This window comes from Pleurodeles waltl, chromosome 1_2, assembly GCF_031143425.1.
Source record: "Pleurodeles waltl isolate 20211129_DDA chromosome 1_2, aPleWal1.hap1.20221129, whole genome shotgun sequence".
Classification (NCBI taxonomy): domain Eukaryota; kingdom Metazoa; phylum Chordata; class Amphibia; order Caudata; family Salamandridae; genus Pleurodeles; species Pleurodeles waltl.
The window spans coordinates 714287123-714303947 of NC_090437.1; the positions used below are offsets into that span (position 1 = coordinate 714287123).

At 45.9% G+C, this 16825-nt stretch overlaps 1 protein-coding gene across 1 annotated transcript in view; it reads left to right on the plus strand.

Moving 5' to 3' along the window:
* Positions 1-16825, plus strand: part of LOC138303648 (uncharacterized) — a 670623-nt gene that overhangs the window by 393575 nt on the left and 260223 nt on the right. Inside the window, exon 12 of the mRNA XM_069242952.1 lies at positions 10019-10130. Within this exon, the coding sequence (XP_069099053.1) occupies positions 10019-10130 (112 nt within the window). The remainder of the gene's footprint in view (positions 1-10018; positions 10131-16825) is intronic.

The following is a 16825-nucleotide window of genomic DNA, read 5'->3' on the forward strand; positions in this document are numbered from 1 at the left end:
TCTTCCCTCAAAAAATTCTCCCTGCCCCGCATTCCCTAAGCGTTTGCTCAAAAGTACACTTCGAGCACTGGGATTGGTACTAAGTTCCAATTAGGACTAAGGTCCTGATTTAGATGTTGGCAGTAACAGTCCCAAAGCAAAACACAAACGCTGTGGGATAGCGTAACTGGATGGACGGAATGCGGAACCAATCAAACATTCACCCCCAGTCACAGATCTGGGTTTAATCCATCCATTATTTTGCTCACCATGCCACCCCAGTTTGAACCCAGCCATATGCAAATCGGTCTTGACCCTGTTCCTCATGGGAACAGTCCAGCCCGAACTGCCAGGCCAGGTTCTCCCTGGACCGGAAACAAGCATCCTGGGACCGGTTTCGGGGTTTCACCCCTCATCAGCCAGGCTAGCTTGAATCCAGTGGCACAGTGAGCCCGGGACCCACGTCTGGGCATACCCGGCGCACTTAGGGCAGCAAAAGCAAAGCAAAACACAAACGCTGTGGGATAGCGTAACTGGATGGACGGAATGCGGAACCAATCAAACATTCACCCCCAGTCACAGATCTGGGTTTAATCCATCCATTATTTTGCTCACCATGCCACCCCAGTTTGAACCCAGCCATATGCAAATCAGTCTTGACCCTGTTCCTCATGGGAACAGTCCAGCCCGAACTGCCAGGCCAGGTTCTCCCTGGACCGGAAACAAGCATCCTGGGACCGGTTTCGGGGTTTCACCCCTCATCAGCCAGGCTAGCTTGAATCCAGTGGCACAGTGAGCCCGGGACCCACGTCTGGGCATACCCGGCGCACTTAGGGCGGCAAAAGCAAAGCAAAACACAAACGCTGTGGGATAGCGTAACTGGATGGACGGAATGCGGAACCAATCAAAGATTCACCCCCAGTCACAGATCTGGGTTTAATCCATCCATTATTTTGCTCACCATGCCACCCCAGTTTGAACCCAGCCATATGCAAATCAGTCTTGACCCTGTTCCTCATGGGAACAGTCCAGCCCGAACTGCCAGGCCAGGTTCTCCCTGGACCGGAAACAAGCATCCTGGGATCCAGTCCCGCCATCGATCTTTCGGCTGTAAACCCGTCTGCCGCTGTGACGGTCCATCCGCCGTATTTAGATGTTGGTGGTCCCATAGCCGAAAGCCCGCATTCAAATCGCCATCTCTGCCAAGAAACACCACCTGCGTCAACGGCGGGAGAAGGAAAAAGTGGATGTTGGCAGGACCCCAGCCACCCTTACAGCCGTGAAGATTTGGATGTGCCTTACCACCAAGCAAAAAATGGCAGTCCGACCGCTAATGCTGAGTTGGCGGACTGGGGAGAAAGGGGTGAAAGCTGGCTGATAAGTGACGCACAGCTGGCTTTGCGGCTCAAATCGACGCTCCGCCTACATCACGGCTGAGGGATCGATGCATCCTGCAACACCCACTTGTGGCTGCTGATTGCGACGCAAACCCCATGCAGCGTGGTTTTCTAACACCATGCGACTGTATTTCTCACTCATCGTCTCTGGGCGTAAAAATCATCCCGACCCTGCGCAGATCCAAGGTGCCCCGTCCGTAAATAGATGCTTCGCTCTCTTGCAAGGGAGAAAAACGACGCATTGCTGACCCGACCGGAGAAGAAATGACACATGACCTCACTTGCAATTAAGAAATTGACGCATCGCTGACTTTTCCGACACACGCTCGCCCATACGCCTTTATTTTTTACGCAAACTAGGTACTTTGTGTAAAATCAATGTTTCCATTGTTTTCTATAGAATAAGACTCTTATTCTTTTGAAAATTCATATCTTGATTGTGTATGTTGTATTTTTGTCATTTTGGTCTTGTTTGATTTAGATAAATAGTACCTATTTTTCTAAACTGGTGTGGTGTCAATTTTGGAGTGTTTTCACTGTATTACTGTATGTGTTGGTACAAATACTTTACACATTGCTTCTGAGTTAAGCCTGGCTGCTCATGCCAAGCTACCAAGGGAGTGAATGCGGGTTAACCAGGTGTGTTTCTCCTTTGCCCTGGCTAGATTGAGGGTCTTTGCTTGGTCAGGGGGTAACCTGACTGCCAAGCAAAGAACTCAATTTCTAACATTGGTGATCAGCGGTGAGGATTGGAGTTGTATTCGTACTTGACATACAGTGATTAGGTGTACAATACTGTTTTCAGTGCAGACCATTACGTGACCAAATACTAATTGTTTTAGCCTTTTCTCTTTTTTGGACTTTTTTCCTGCTTCCATATTTTTGGTGATCTTTTTTATTGATTCTTGAACTTCTCATTGGGAACTCTGTTTTTTCTGCCTTGGAATGCTGCATTTTTTATTTGTCATCATGTCTCAATCTGGAGATACACCAGCTGGAGCTGTTTTTGAGTTAGGGAAACTGGAAAGTTACACAGTTGTTCAACTGAAACAGTTCTGTAAGGTTCTTGCCTGCCCCATTAAGAGTTCCACCAGGAAGGAGGAGCTGCAAAAGGCACTGAGGGCCTGGGTGACAGCCAAGGAGGCAGGGGTGCACAAAGATGAGGAGGATGAGGATAGGGATGTGCAGAGTATTCACAGTGGTGTAGTGGATGTACCTGTTATGCCAGGGGGAGGATCTCCAGGGCAGGTAGCGGTATGCCATCCAAGGGACTGACTCCTGAAGAGTTGTAGGACAGACAGGCAGAGAGAGTTCACCAGTTGGAGTTGGAGAAGCTTAGGATGAAAATGGAGAGGCAAATGGAGGAGCGCAGGATGGCCATAGAAGAGAAGAAGATGCTTCTGGCTCATGAGCTTGAGGGAACTAGATCAGAGGAGCCACTCTAGTAGAGATGGTGGCAGTAGAAAATCAGTGCAGCCTGAGAGGGTGGTGCACATCCCAAAGGACCTAGTGAAGGATTACAAGAGGTAGGATGACATACATCTGTGGTTTAAGGGGTATGAGTCTGCTCTCCACATGGATCTGGTCCTTGAAACACATTGGGGGGTGGGCCTGTGGAAGCACTTTGACGTAGAGGGGAGGGATACTCTGACATCCTTAGGGGATCCTCAGGGGCTCACTTACTCTATCATGAAGGGCACTCTACTCACAAGGTATGGACTCACCCCTGAGCAGTATAAGGATAATTCTAGGTCCTACAAAAAGAAGGAATCCCAAGCATTGTTGGAATGTACTGACTCTTTTTGCAGGTCATTGGATGGTTGGGTGAAGGGCAGTAAGATTACAACATTTGAGGGGCCGTACAGTTTGATTGCTTGGGAGCATTTGTTTAGTCTGTGTTTTCCAGAGCTGCGCCAGCACCTGATTGACAGCAAGCTGACTGACCCCAGGAAGCTTGCACAGGAAGCGGACTGTTGGGAGAGCACCAGGGTCCAGAAGAGGTATGGGGGAGACCATGCCAAGGGTGGGCAGGGTCCCTCTCAGAAGAATTAGGGAATAAGGGTAAACAGGGGGAGTTCTCAAAAGGGCCCCAACCTAGTTCCCAGAGTAAGGATTCCCAGCTCCCAGTTAAAAACAACCCTTGGTTTTCCAAAGGGAAATCTGCAGAGGGGGGTTCCTGAAAATGTTATACATGTGACCAGGTGGGTCATGTGAGGGGGGACCCCAAATGTCCAAAGTGGAAACAGGCACCTACTCGTGCTCAGTTACAGGGCTTTGCCAGAATAGCGCTTGGGGAGGATTTGGTTCCAGGTGGGTGGGAGCCAGCTGAGATGACCCTTGTCTCACTAGGGGACAGTGAGATGGTCCAGAAAACCCTTGTGCCAGAGAACACTAAGAAGTACAGGCAGAGGGTGACCATCAATGGACAGAGGGTGGAGGCTCTGGGAGACACAGGAGCCAGTGTGACTACTGTGAGAAGTCACCTGGTGTCTGAAGAGCAGATAGATCCCCATGTACTTCACCAAGCAGTTGTGGTAGACAACTCAGAGGGCCTGTGCAGAGTGGCGCAGGTTCCCCTTGAATTGGGTGGGGGGGCTCAGGTGCCTTGAGAGTAGCTGTGAGTCCAACCATGCCTGTAGATTGTCAGCTTGGCAATGACCTGGAGGATTCTCCTTGGAACGAGGTGTAACGCAGGTGTCACTTGGAGATGTTGGGTCTGCCTGGGTGGGTGTGTGTGTCCATTTGGTTTATGGCTGCCTGTCAGGGTGATCAGGAGACCCTGGAGCCTGAAAGAGTGGCCCTGTTGTCTGCCAGAAGGAGGAAGGGTAAGAAGCACAGGATACCCGCTCCAAATGTTCCCATGGTCCAGGAGGAGCCTACACGGGTACAAGTGGCTAAACTGGGGATTGTCACTGAGCTGATGCAGTGGCAGCAGGAGGGGGTGACCCACCAGGAAGGCATTCTGTGAGGCACTGAAGATATGCCCTACTCTGGAGGGTTTGCGCCGCAGGCTGCAGACCAGGCGTCTGGCAAGGAGCCTGGATCACACTTGATTTACTGGGATGATGGTCTCCTATATAATGAGCCTAAGGTTTCTGAGCCTGGGTCAGCTCGTGTGCTGGTGGTACCCAAGTGCTTCAAAGCCTTCCTTCTAGGTCTGGTTCATGATGTGCCTTTAGCTGGTCATTTGGGGCAGGACAAGACCTTTGAGCGGCTTGTCACCCACTTTTACTGGCCCCAAATTCGTAGGCACTCATATGCACACTGTAGGTCTTGCCAAACTTGTCAGGCAAGTGGCAAGAGTGCGGGGGAGATGTAAGGCTCACCTCTAACCTTTTCCTGTAGTCAACACCCCCTTTGAATGTGTTTGTATTGACATTGTGGGGCATCTGGATCCCACGACAGCCATGGGCAACAGGTTCATCCTGGTCTTGGTGGACCATGCCACCTAGTACCCACAATCCATTTCTTATCACCTCCCCTGTGGTGGGACCTACTATGATGAGACTTTTTACCCGCTTGGTGTTCCCCAAGGAGGTGGTATCTGATAGGGGTACCAACTTCATATCAACCTATATAAAGTCTCTATGGAAGGAGTGTGGGGTGACATATAAGTTCACCACTCCTTACCACCCCCAAAGTAACGGTCTGGTTGAAAGATTCAACTGCATTTTGAAGGGCATGATCATGGCCCCGTCAGAGCCCTTGAGGCATTAGTGTGACGTCCTCTTGCCATGCCATCTGTTCGCCTACAGGGAGGTGCCTCAAAAGAGTCTTGGATTTAGCCCCTTTGAGTTAGTGTATGGCCACCCTGTTAGGGGACCTTTGAGTCTGGCTATGAAAGGCTTGGAGAAAGCCTCAAGTAAGCCCCTCCATGATGTATTTAGTTACATGCTGGTTTTTAGGAACCAGACAGCTCGCTTCAGGAAGATAACTCAAGAGAACCTGGAAGCAAGCCAGGAAGATATGAAGTGCTGATACGACCAGAATGCCACTCTATTTGAGTACCAACCTGGCCAAAAAGTTTGGTTGATGGCCCCAGTGGAGCCTAGGGCTCTCTAAGATAAGTGGACTGGGCCATTTGAGATTGTGAAGCGCAAGAGTGATGTCACTTATCTGGTGAACTTGCGGACTCCCAGGAACCCTTTGAGGGTTCTACATGTCAATCGTCTCAAGCCTCATTTTGAGAAGACAGAGGTAACAATGCTCTTGGCAACAGTTATCGGGGTGGAGGAAGAGAATGAGCCTCTTCCTGACCTCCTGTCTGCCAAAGAGAAAGATGGCTCAGTGGAGGGTGTGAATCTCTCCCTGACCCCAGAGCAACAGAGGGACTGTCGCCAAGTGTTGTGACAGTTTGCTCCTCTATTTTCCTTGGTACTAGGGGTCACTCATTTGTGCACACATGATGTGGACACTGGGGACAGTCTTCCTGTTAACATAAAGTTTACAGAGTGACTGACAACGTCAGAGCCAACATTAGGGATGAGTATCCAAAATGTTAGCTCTTGTGGTTATTGATTTCTCCAGTAGCCCTGGGGCTAGCCCTGTGGTCTTGGTCCCAAAAGCTGCTGTTCCTGGTGCCACTCCAGAGCTCAGATTGTGTGTGGAGTACCGGTGACTCAGTGCAGTCATTAAGACTAATGCGCACCCCATCCCCCAAGCTGATGAGCTAATTGTCCGGTTAGGGCTGCCAAGTATCTCAGCATGTTTGACTTAACGTCTGGATATTGGCAGAGTGCCCTGACTGTGAGGGCAAAGGAGAGGTCTGCATTCTCCACCCCAGATGGGCACTACCAATTGAGGGTGATGCCCTTTGAGATGAAGAATGCCCCTGCCACCTTTCAGAGGTTGGTCAACCAGGTGTTGGCTGGACTGGATGATTTCAGTGCCACCTACCTGGATGACATTGCTGTGTTCAGCTCCACTTTGTAAGATTACTTGCAGCACTTCTGCAGAGTGTTGGAGGCCCTGCAGAAGGCGGGCCTCAATATTAAGGCTAGCAATTGCCAAATAAGGTAGGGCTCTATGGTGTACTTGGGACACCAGGTAGGGAGTGGCCAGGTGGTCCCACTACAGCCAAGAATTGACACCATTCTGGCTTGGGAGCCTCCCAAGACCCAGACTGAGGTGAGAGCCTTTTGGTATGGCAATATTGTAGCTCCCTTGACTGAGTTAAACTCCAAATAGCAGCCCAGAAAGGTGATCTGGGCTGAGTCTTGCCAGACAGCTTTTGATGCCCTGAAGGAAGCCATGTGCATGGCACCCATGCTGAGGGCACCTGACATCTCCAAAGAAGTTGTTGTGCAGACTGATGCTTTAGAGCTTATCACAGGTAAACGCACAGGGCCTAGATCAACCTGTAGCCTTCATCAGTAGGCGTTTACTTCCCCGGGAACGTAGGTAGAGTGCAATTGAGCGTGAGGCTTTTGCTGTGGTCCGGGCGCTGAAGAAGCTAAGATCCTACTTGCTTGTGACTCACTTCAGGATTCAGACCGACCACAGGCCTCTCAAATGGTTAATGCAGATGAGGGTTGAGAATCCAAAGCTGTTGAGGTGGTCCATCTCCCCACACCGAATGGACTTTACGGTGGAACATCGCCATGGCACAGAACACGCCAGTGCTGATGGTCTGTCCAGATTCTTCCACCTTAGTGATTAGATCTCCCATGAGGTAGGATAGTTCTCCCCCACTTTCAGCTGGGAAGTACTCTTGTTAAACCTGGTATCCTTGGCATGGTCTCCTCTGTCTTTTTTGCCTCTGCTTCCCATGTTTTGACTACGTGCTGAAATCAGTTTTTGCTGTTTTTGGTACTCTGGGCACTTTACCACTGCTGACCGTTGCTAAAGTGCAAGTGCTCCTGTGTGAAATGTATGGGTAATTGGTGTTCCGTGATTTGCGTATTTGATTTACTAGCAAGTCCCTAGTAAAGTGCACCAGAGGTGCCTTGGGCCTGTAAATCAAATGCTACTAGTGAGCCTGCAGCACTGGTTGTGCCACCCACATGAGTAGCCCTGTAAACATGGCTTAGACCTGCAGTGTCTGTGTGAGCAGTCTTGCACTGCCAATTCGACCTGGCGAGTGGACTCATTTGCCAGGCCTAAACCTTCCCTTTTTATACATGTAAGGCACCCCTAAGATAAACTCTAGGTAGCCCCATGGGCAGGGTGCAGTGTATGTTAAATGGGGGATATGTACTGATGTGTTTTACATGTCCTAACAGTGAAATACTGCAACATTTTGTTTTCACTGTTGCAAGGCATATCTCTCTCATAGGTTAATATGGGGGCTACCTTTAAATAACGTTAAAGTGTAGATTCCCTTTGGGAGCAGACAGAAATGTGGAGTTTGGTGTCTCTGAACTCAGAATTTAAAAATGCATCTTTTAGTAAAATTGTTTTTTAGATTGTTAGTTTGAGAATACCACTTTTAGAAAGTAGGCATTTTCTTTCTTTAACCATTCTGTGACTCTGCCTGTTTGTGGATTCCCTGTCTGGGTCAGTTTGATAGTTGGGCTGTTTGTGAGTTACCTCTAGACATTGAGACAAAGGGTGCTGGAGTGTAGCCTGCATATCTTGATGAGCCATCTGTGCCAGAGTGGAAGGAGGAGTGGTCACTTACACCTGAATGGGCTGTGCCCGCCCTCTCACAATGCAGTCTACAACCCCCTTTTGTGTGTTTGGGGCCTGGCCTGGGCAAGGCAGGATCCTGTGAATTCAAGAGGAATCTCTGACAAGGAGAAATGCTGTCCCTGCCTGTGACTGTGCTTTGTTGGGCTAGCCTGCAGTTGCTGCTTCTGCCTGTGAAAGGGGATAAAGACTGGACTTTGTTGTGCATTCCTGCATGCAAAGATTCTCCAAGGGCTTGAACTCAGATTGCCTCCTGTTTTGAAGTCTCAGGGCCATCAAAGGCTTCCTCTGCTGAGACTCCTGCCCTGCCAAGCGGTATCCTATTTAGTCCGTGGGCCCCTGAAAGGTGAGGGTGGCAGAGCAAAAGCTGAAATCCACTCACAGAACGCCGTGGGGACATTTTCGACAAACCATCTGCAACAAGGCTGATAAACGTTGCGCCGCTGGCTTCACAGCTGAAATCTACACTGCACCTGCATCGGGACTGGGAGATAGACACATCATGGCTGGAGAAACTACTTGCAACAATGCAAACCCCACACACTGTGTTTTTCTAACTCTGGACAACCGGATTTCTCACGCATTGTCCCTGGGCGTCAAAATCATCCCAAACCTGCGCAGATCCGAGGTGCCCCTACGCGTCGTTCTCTTGCGAGGGAGAAAAATGACACATTGCCAACCTGACCGAAGAAGAAACTACTCAAGGCCTCATTTGCAAGTAAGGAATTGACGCATCGCTGACTTTTGCGATTCACACTCGCCCGTGCGACTTTATTTTTGACGCAAACCAGGTGCTTTGGGTGAAATCAATGTTTCCATTGTTTCCTATAGAGTAAGACTCGTATTCTCTTGAAAGTTCATATCTTGACTTGTGTGTGTTAGATTTTTGTCGTTGTGGTCTCGTTTGACTTAGATAAATATTACCTATTTTTCTAAACTTGTGTGGTGTCCATTTTGTAGTGTTTTCACTGTATTACTGTGTGTGTTGGTACAAATACTTAACACATTGCTTCTGAGTTAAGCCTGCCTGCTCGTGCCAAGCTACCCAGGGGGTGAGTGGGTGCTAACCAGGTGTGTTTCTCCTTTGCCCTGACTAGAGTGAGGATCCTTACCTGGATAGGGGGTAACCTGACTGCCAACCAAAGAGCCCATTTCTAACAGTCTTTTACTAGTATGAGGCTTAGACTGTGGAGGGAGTGTCACTGGAGTAGCCTGTGTCTGTTTTATGGAGATGCCAGATTGACTGAGTTCCAGCAAATACCTGACATTTCAGTACTTTAACATCAACAAAATTAACAAAATGTCTGTTACACAATTACCAGAAAAAAGAATGGTCTACTGTGCCTTTTACCTAACCAACGAATGAACGAGTCATCACTAGAACACCCTTGTCCCATCAATTATAGCAGCTCCCAATTATAGCCCCTCCCCACATCTGAAAGTTTCATAGAAGAATCCCAGACTTTTCTTGAGAGAGCTGCATCATCTTTCAGTTGCTGTATTAGAATGCCTTTTTCATACAGAAATGTATTTTATTAGTTTATCTGCTCTCCATATGCTGAGGTGAAAGATCTAAGGGATAGACTTGTTGGGACTTACCTTGAGCCACTGGATGCAAGTCATCTGGATTCACACTTCAGGTGTGTCGATGTGAACACCATGACTGAATCAATGTTGTGAACCAATGGGAAGCCAGTTCACAGGAAGTGAAGGAGCATTTACCAAGGGCAGTTTTATATTGTCTTGTGTGAATAGTTAATGACTCATCTGTTCTTTAGCTGGCTCCTTTCCCGCCAGCACAGTGTGGGATGTTTGATGCTTAGTGCTGTAGCAAAATGGACTCTTTGGCTGAAAGAAGTAGAGTTCCATAGGTCCCTGTATTGTGCTGTGATGCTTTTGTTCTAACCCAGATCTGTACCGAAAGGAGTCTTAAGTGATGGCTAGATTATTTTTGTGTTGTCTAGACTTAGGTTCTCAAATGTACATTGGTAATGTTTTGGGATAATGTATTACAGGACTCGCCTCATGTTTGAGCAGCTTGGGTTTGATGATTACAGTGGAGTTAACATTCAAGTCTTTGGTGCTGAAGATACCTATGGACCACATGCAATGAGAAGAGAAAATGGGGTAAGCACACCTTGTTCCTTTCCTTTACTTTTGGTTGCTCTGGCTTTTGTCAAGTGTACTGAAGTGAGTTTCAAAGTTCTCTTATTTCATTACCTCATCCAACAGCAGCATGACACCTTTTCCAGTTTTTTTTTCAAAATGCCCCGAGACAAACTGTGGTCGCCTTAACTTGAAACAACAGCACAACATATGACATGTAGCTGCCCCAACAATTCCTTCCTGGCCGGGGTCCTCCACTTCTTCACAATTCTTCATCTTCCTGATCACTTGACCTATCTCACGTCTTCCATGAAATGCAAGGAGATGCTTAAACCAACTTTCTTTCAGTACTTAGAACCAAAATGTAGCTTTATTTCTCCCCTTGGTGATGTTGGGATACATCGGCCTGCAAGTGTTAACTTTTAAAGTTATCAAGGACTCTCATTTATGATTTTAAAATGAAATTCTTTGAAGGTCAAGTCAGCTCTATTCCGCTGTGGCCATTAAGATATCCACTAGTTAAGCCTCCAGCGTGAAAGGCTCATATGGTGCTGCTCCCCTGTTAAAATGTTCAATAAGAATATTTGAAATGCTTCCTGCTTGTTGCTTGGTCCTGTGGACCCACTGCACTAGTGTTAGGGATGAAAACATGGAAATGAGAGTCCCAGTTGGAAATCAACAACTGTCATGCCTCTTTAGGTTTTAGATCAAAGGTATTTGCTGTACGTCTTCAAACAGTGTATCACAAAAATGTGGCTCATTTGTGAAAGCTGGAAATTTAGATTTATTTGTTGCAGTCTCATCTTTCTTCTCTGAGTGATCACAAAACACACTCCTTAATTTTGGACAAAAAGATCTAGATGCGATTTTCAGCATGACTACTTCCAAAAATATCTTGCAAGAAATAGAGCAGAAAAGTATGGTCAAGTTACCTGGTAGCTTTGTGAGGAATACAGCATTAAGGGCCATTGTGGTCTCAGTTAAACCACAGCAGTTCTGGATATGGGAACTTCAGCAGCCCTATCCTGACTATAAGAGGGTCCTGTGCCTACTCCTCAAGGAAGCTCAACCTAGGGTAAGCTCAGGTTGTCACTGCCAGCTCTTCTAGATGCTCACCTTTTCGAAGTCACACTGAACCACTTACCTGTTGAAATGTGTATGTTTTATCACCAGTTCTTGATGTTGGTTCTCTTTCTTTTCGACTTGTAAAATGTTACTTAAGTTGTCAAAGAGTGTCAGAAGTTTTCACCCTACCCCATTCACTGTTAATTATTGTATCACTTTGTACATAAGGAGACAGTCTTACTTTGAGGACTGAGTGGGCACAAAGGAAGAGGGTAAGCTTGATAGGTGCTCCTAGAAGCTCAGCCTCAGTCCCTGTTCTGCCTACTCCACCCATTCATCCTCTGATATTGTCTTCTATGAACAGCGGCCCCTGACCGCACACAACAGAAATAGAGGATAGGGGATGAACTCTCACTTGCAATTGTGGAAGATGTTCTATGTACTCCTCTCCAGCTTTGGAACCTGTAGCATCTTATCCTTGTCATGAAGATTCTCTTTCCCGAGGCTGTAGGCGCTTCAACCTACATAGAACGTCTAATAGATGTCATTGAAATGACTTGAGCGGAATCTGCTTTAACCAGTATGCATGAAAATCTTTGAGGGAAAGACTACCCTGATGAAGACTTGCACCTTGCCCCAGGCACCATAAGTGTGTACTGGCATTGCCCTTTCTATAGGCAATGATTTCCGAAAAAAACAGCCCCTTGGTCACCTGTCTCTGACAAGGCCAGTTCTCATCTTCAGAAAAAAAGACCTTTTGCTTTGCCATTGAGATTGGGTGCTGGTGACATTGCCAAGGAGACCTATGCCCATCAAATCAGTTTCTCTGGATATTCAGATTAATCAGAGATCTTGGTGTCCTCAGCTAAGAATTTTGGCTAGTTGAATAGCCGAACGTCCCGGGCTTTATCTTGGTAGGTCCTCAAGGGCCTGTCAATGCTCTTCTTGGGGTCTACAGCATATTTTTAGAATGCTCTCATCACATGATGCTCCAGCTCTGTGGTAGCTATTATCTATTTCTCCACCCCTAGTGTAGGACTTGCTACCCAGATTCTGTTCCTTATGTCCTTGTCTATAAGAATGCAGAGCATTCGGTCACCTTGGACATTAGAACCCAGACCATAGAACTACATTGTATTGTATCTCCTGTTACAAAGGCAGAGCCATCAAAATTCCATATATATAAGTTGCTTGATGGGGATGCTCTGAGCTCGTTCCTTGCATCATGGTCATTTCTTCATTGTTACCAACATAGTTAATAGGTATCTCCCCAACTTGAATGGGATTTTCTGAACCTGGTTTCAGTTACAAGCCCATTTTCACTATGTCTTTCCAGCCTATTATGTCTCTTCCTTTGATTGCGACATAAACTTTGGTGGGAGTACTTCTGCCAAGACATTGTACATTTGCATTAAAGTACCCCAATATGTCTATGTCCTTCTCCCCAAACCCCTTGGGATTGACATCAGTTGGGATAAATGTTGAGTTACCCCATTTATCATAAAACGTGGTGTTTCTGCGTATAGCGATTGGTAACCCCTGAATCTGCCATCACCTGCAAAGAAATACAATTAATTGATGCATCACACAATGGACCTTTAACATATGTGCTATCAGATACTGAATTACATTCAATGATGAGAATCACATTACTTAATTTTTCTATGCAAGTGTCATCCACATCCACGCAATTTACTTTGACAGTGGCTTGGGTGCCTTTGCACACTGCCTGAAAGTGGCCAATATTTTTAGAAACCAAACAGCATTTGCCTACAGAGGGACATCCAGGGAAGTTGCTGATGTGATTCTTAGAACCGCATCAGAAACAAACTATAGACGTTTTTGTGTTAATACTTTCCGGGTCTTATTTTTTGTGCCGTTTCAACACACTGAATGTGTGAGTTGTTCGTTGTCAGAGGTAGTCACAGTTGCCACTGTTTCTGCATTTAAAATCTTTGTAAGTTGATTACTTCTAGTAGAGATGGGTTTCTACAGAATAGCAGTCTCTCTTGTTTTTCTTAGAATGGCAACTGAACACAAATTAACCCTGATGTATGTATCCAAACTCATCCCAAAGTCACATACTGAAGCCAAAACACGAAGTGAAGAAACAAATTCTTCAACACTTTCCTCAGCTGTCAGTTTGTGTTTGAAGAAATGGTGCCTTTCGAGCATTATGCTTGGCTCTTCTGAGTATTGTTTTTTTCTAAGTCTTTCCACTGCCTGTATGTACACATTCCACGACCTATCATCAGATTGAGCTTGTGGTGGTGAAATGCTAGGTAAATTTTCAAAAACTTGTTGTGCAGCCTGTCCTAAACTGCCTAACAACAAGGCAAATTTGTGTGCTGGACTGTAATTCGTCTTGTCAGTAGCCACTAAATGATTCTCGATTAACCTCAACCATTGTAACCAGTTTGTGCTTTGCCAGATTGAGATAAAAATGAAGGTGGTTGCATAATTTGATGTACACTTGCCTTGCCTGTAATTGAATAGTTGATGTAACTTAAAGAAAGTGTTATTTGAAGCTTGATATGTTAAGAACGTCTGATACAAGGACATGCACTATGAAAGTTGTTTCTCTAAGTTGAAAGCATTGATAAAGCTTGTGTTACTCTTATAGATATTGCCATGTAACCAACATGTGCACAGTGAAAATACAGGAGGGAAAGCTGTAAGGCAGCTGTGCCTATTCCATGATGATATATTGTCTAGCAACCAGCCTTGTTTTGGGGTACTACAGAGAAGAAAGAGTTGTTAGGCAACCGCTGAGAAAGGACTGAGCGTTGCTAGGAGATGACATCTCCTCCCTCTTTAATATGTCTCGGGCAGAAGGGAATGGTGCAACAAGAGAAAGCTAAAAGAGGAACGCTCGAGACCGGCAGCCAGCCCTCATGTGTGGCTACAAGGCTAAAGGACAGAAAAAATAATTGAGATACCTCAAGTGCTTCTCCAGGAGAACTTGAAACACACATGGAAGAGAAGTGAGGGGCGGGACTCAAAATACTCCATAGACGCAACTCAGAGAGTATAATGCAGGACCCAAGATGCTATCACAATGCCGCTTGAGGAGCACTGCGCTGCAGGAACACAGCAGTCCAGAGGAGCAGCAAAACAATCTGTCCACCAGGGGTTGGAGCGCACTGTGTTGCTGCCGGGAATATTGGCACTCACCCTGGAGCCCAACAAGGGTAAAGTGCAGCAAACCTGAGAGAAACCAGGCGTCGGTGGGCAGAGGAGTTCACGGAGACCCCATGCTCTTTTCCAGTTGTGGTAAGTAGGAAACTTGCAAGAAGTCTTGACAATCCAAGTGAGGTTTATTCCCAATGAAGAGCCCACAATACGGACGGGTTGCCAGCTAGTGACTCAACCGCTCACTGACTGAACGGTAGAAGCCTCCGTCACTGACACCCCATCCACATGCGTGGAACATACTTAACATACTTGAAAGAAAACTCATACAGTACACCACACCCACACTGTTCGGTTTTTATGTTTCTCCTCTGGCTGCAGTCGTTCAAGGATTTTGCTTCCCCTCGATGTTAATGACACCCAGATCATCATCTCTTTTATGGATATCTTGGATACTCTCATGAAAAAATATTTTGGGTCTGTCTTTCTGCAGTCACTTTTTCGTTGGAATCTAACTGTCTCAAGTTAAATGGAGGTAAGACAGATGTTGTTGTACCCACCTCCAATCTGGACTTCCGAAAGAAAGCCCCCAGAGTTGGGGGAGACATCTTTCCCCATCTCACCTGCCAAAAACCCAGGAGTTCTCGCAGACAACAATGTATCTTTTGTCCAACAAATCAACAGTTTTTTCTTCCTGCTGCTATTACCTTAAACTGCTCAGAAAAGCCTGCCACTTCTTCCTATGGACTGTGGAAACAAGGTTGTTCAGACCCACATATTGCGAACTGATGTAACAGCTCCAAACCATTCAAACCTCGGTCACAAAAATAATCACAGGCACTTGCAGAACTTTGGTTACGCAATCAATGCATCTTCCGCAGGGCGACCTTGTTTTCCCCTGTTTAGATGTCTTCAATAAACAGGCATTGAAACATGATGGTTTGATCTTCCCAGGACTTGTAAGCCTCTTAATTTTGAATGTGGATTGTACAGCTGGGTTTTGCAGGAAACTGAGTTGACGTAGAGGAAAGGTTCACTTGGAGTTTAGATGCTGCTGTGTCAAGCGTTCACGATGATCATTACGGAGATTCTGGAAGAGGAAATTGTTTTTTTTTTTTTCTTTATTTGGACACTTATATGGCACCAAATCCGAACATAAATGATGTCTCACTCTAAAGCAATCTATTTACAAGTGCTTGTAGGGATGACTACACAGGAAACTACAAATTAGTCTGTAAATAGTGCTAACCTAGGACACAGTGGTGGCTACGAAACAATAAACAGTTACACGTGATACCACTACATACATGATGAGCTTGTTGAATATCTATGAAAAGAGCAGATCTTTAATGCCTGGAGGGCTTTGTTTGTGCTAAATGTTTCCTTTTAGTACATCAGCTATTCAGTTTAGGACATTGTGTGCCATAAATGCTGCCCATTCCCTTTCATAACACAAATGGCAATAATAAAGTTGAAAATAGACAGTACAATAAGATAAGTTAAAGTCTTGCCCTTCTATATTTTTTTTAAAGAAATGATGGGTTGTGACATATGAGATTTTCCCAGGTCTCCACAAATCTCTATTATTTCTAAATTTGTGGCAGTTAACATTATCCATCAGGCGTTAGCTACTTGGGAACAGCAAAAGCAGCACCTTTCAGTTTCACCTTTCATACCTTCTTTCTATTCCCTTACAAGTGGTACATAACTAGAGGTGTCCATCGGCCCATGCGTCGTCATATTCCAAAAACTCCAGAAGTTTCCTTCATGCAGTGATCATCACTGCATGGAGGGATCCTTCGCCCACTTCTCACTTTTGTTCTTGGCTCTGGCATGGAGTCCCTTATTCAAGGGACTTGCTCAAACTGTCACTCTGTGCTGCACAGCTACACCGTTTGTGTCCTGGGGCAAGGTGTCCATAAACTGATCTCCCCACCCCGTGACTCGAGAGGATATCTCTCCTCACCCCCTTACAACAGATTCGTGTTGGTGGCAGCCTAACTAATGTTTTGATTGTAAAATCTTCATCCTATGCAAGTGTCTCACCCATACTTTAGAGTAAAAACGATCCTGTGACCTTGGTCAACAGAGATCCCTTTTATAATATTTTTAATGAATGAACATGAACAATATAATATCCTCCATAGGTCCACAAGACTTGCAAGGCATCCCCATAAGGTAAATATAAATTTGGTGGAGGTAAATAGAACTTATTTACACATATATCTTTTATCCTGAAAGAGCGTCCCTCCTGGAGCTAAGTTGAGCATGTCTGCCCTAGATTATTGTAAGCCTCTATTTGTGTTGTTTTTTCATAAACAATTTTTATTGAGTTTTATTGAAAAGTTAATTACCTGCACAATCAGCCTTGGGAAACAATAGAATATCACAGTTGAGCAAGCGTAATACAGATTCCACCAATATGTAATATTTAGGGAACAACACAGTGGTTTCATTGGACTCAGGGCTCCGTAAAATGGTCAAAGGATTTTTCCAGCCATTTCCCCTACATTTGCTCA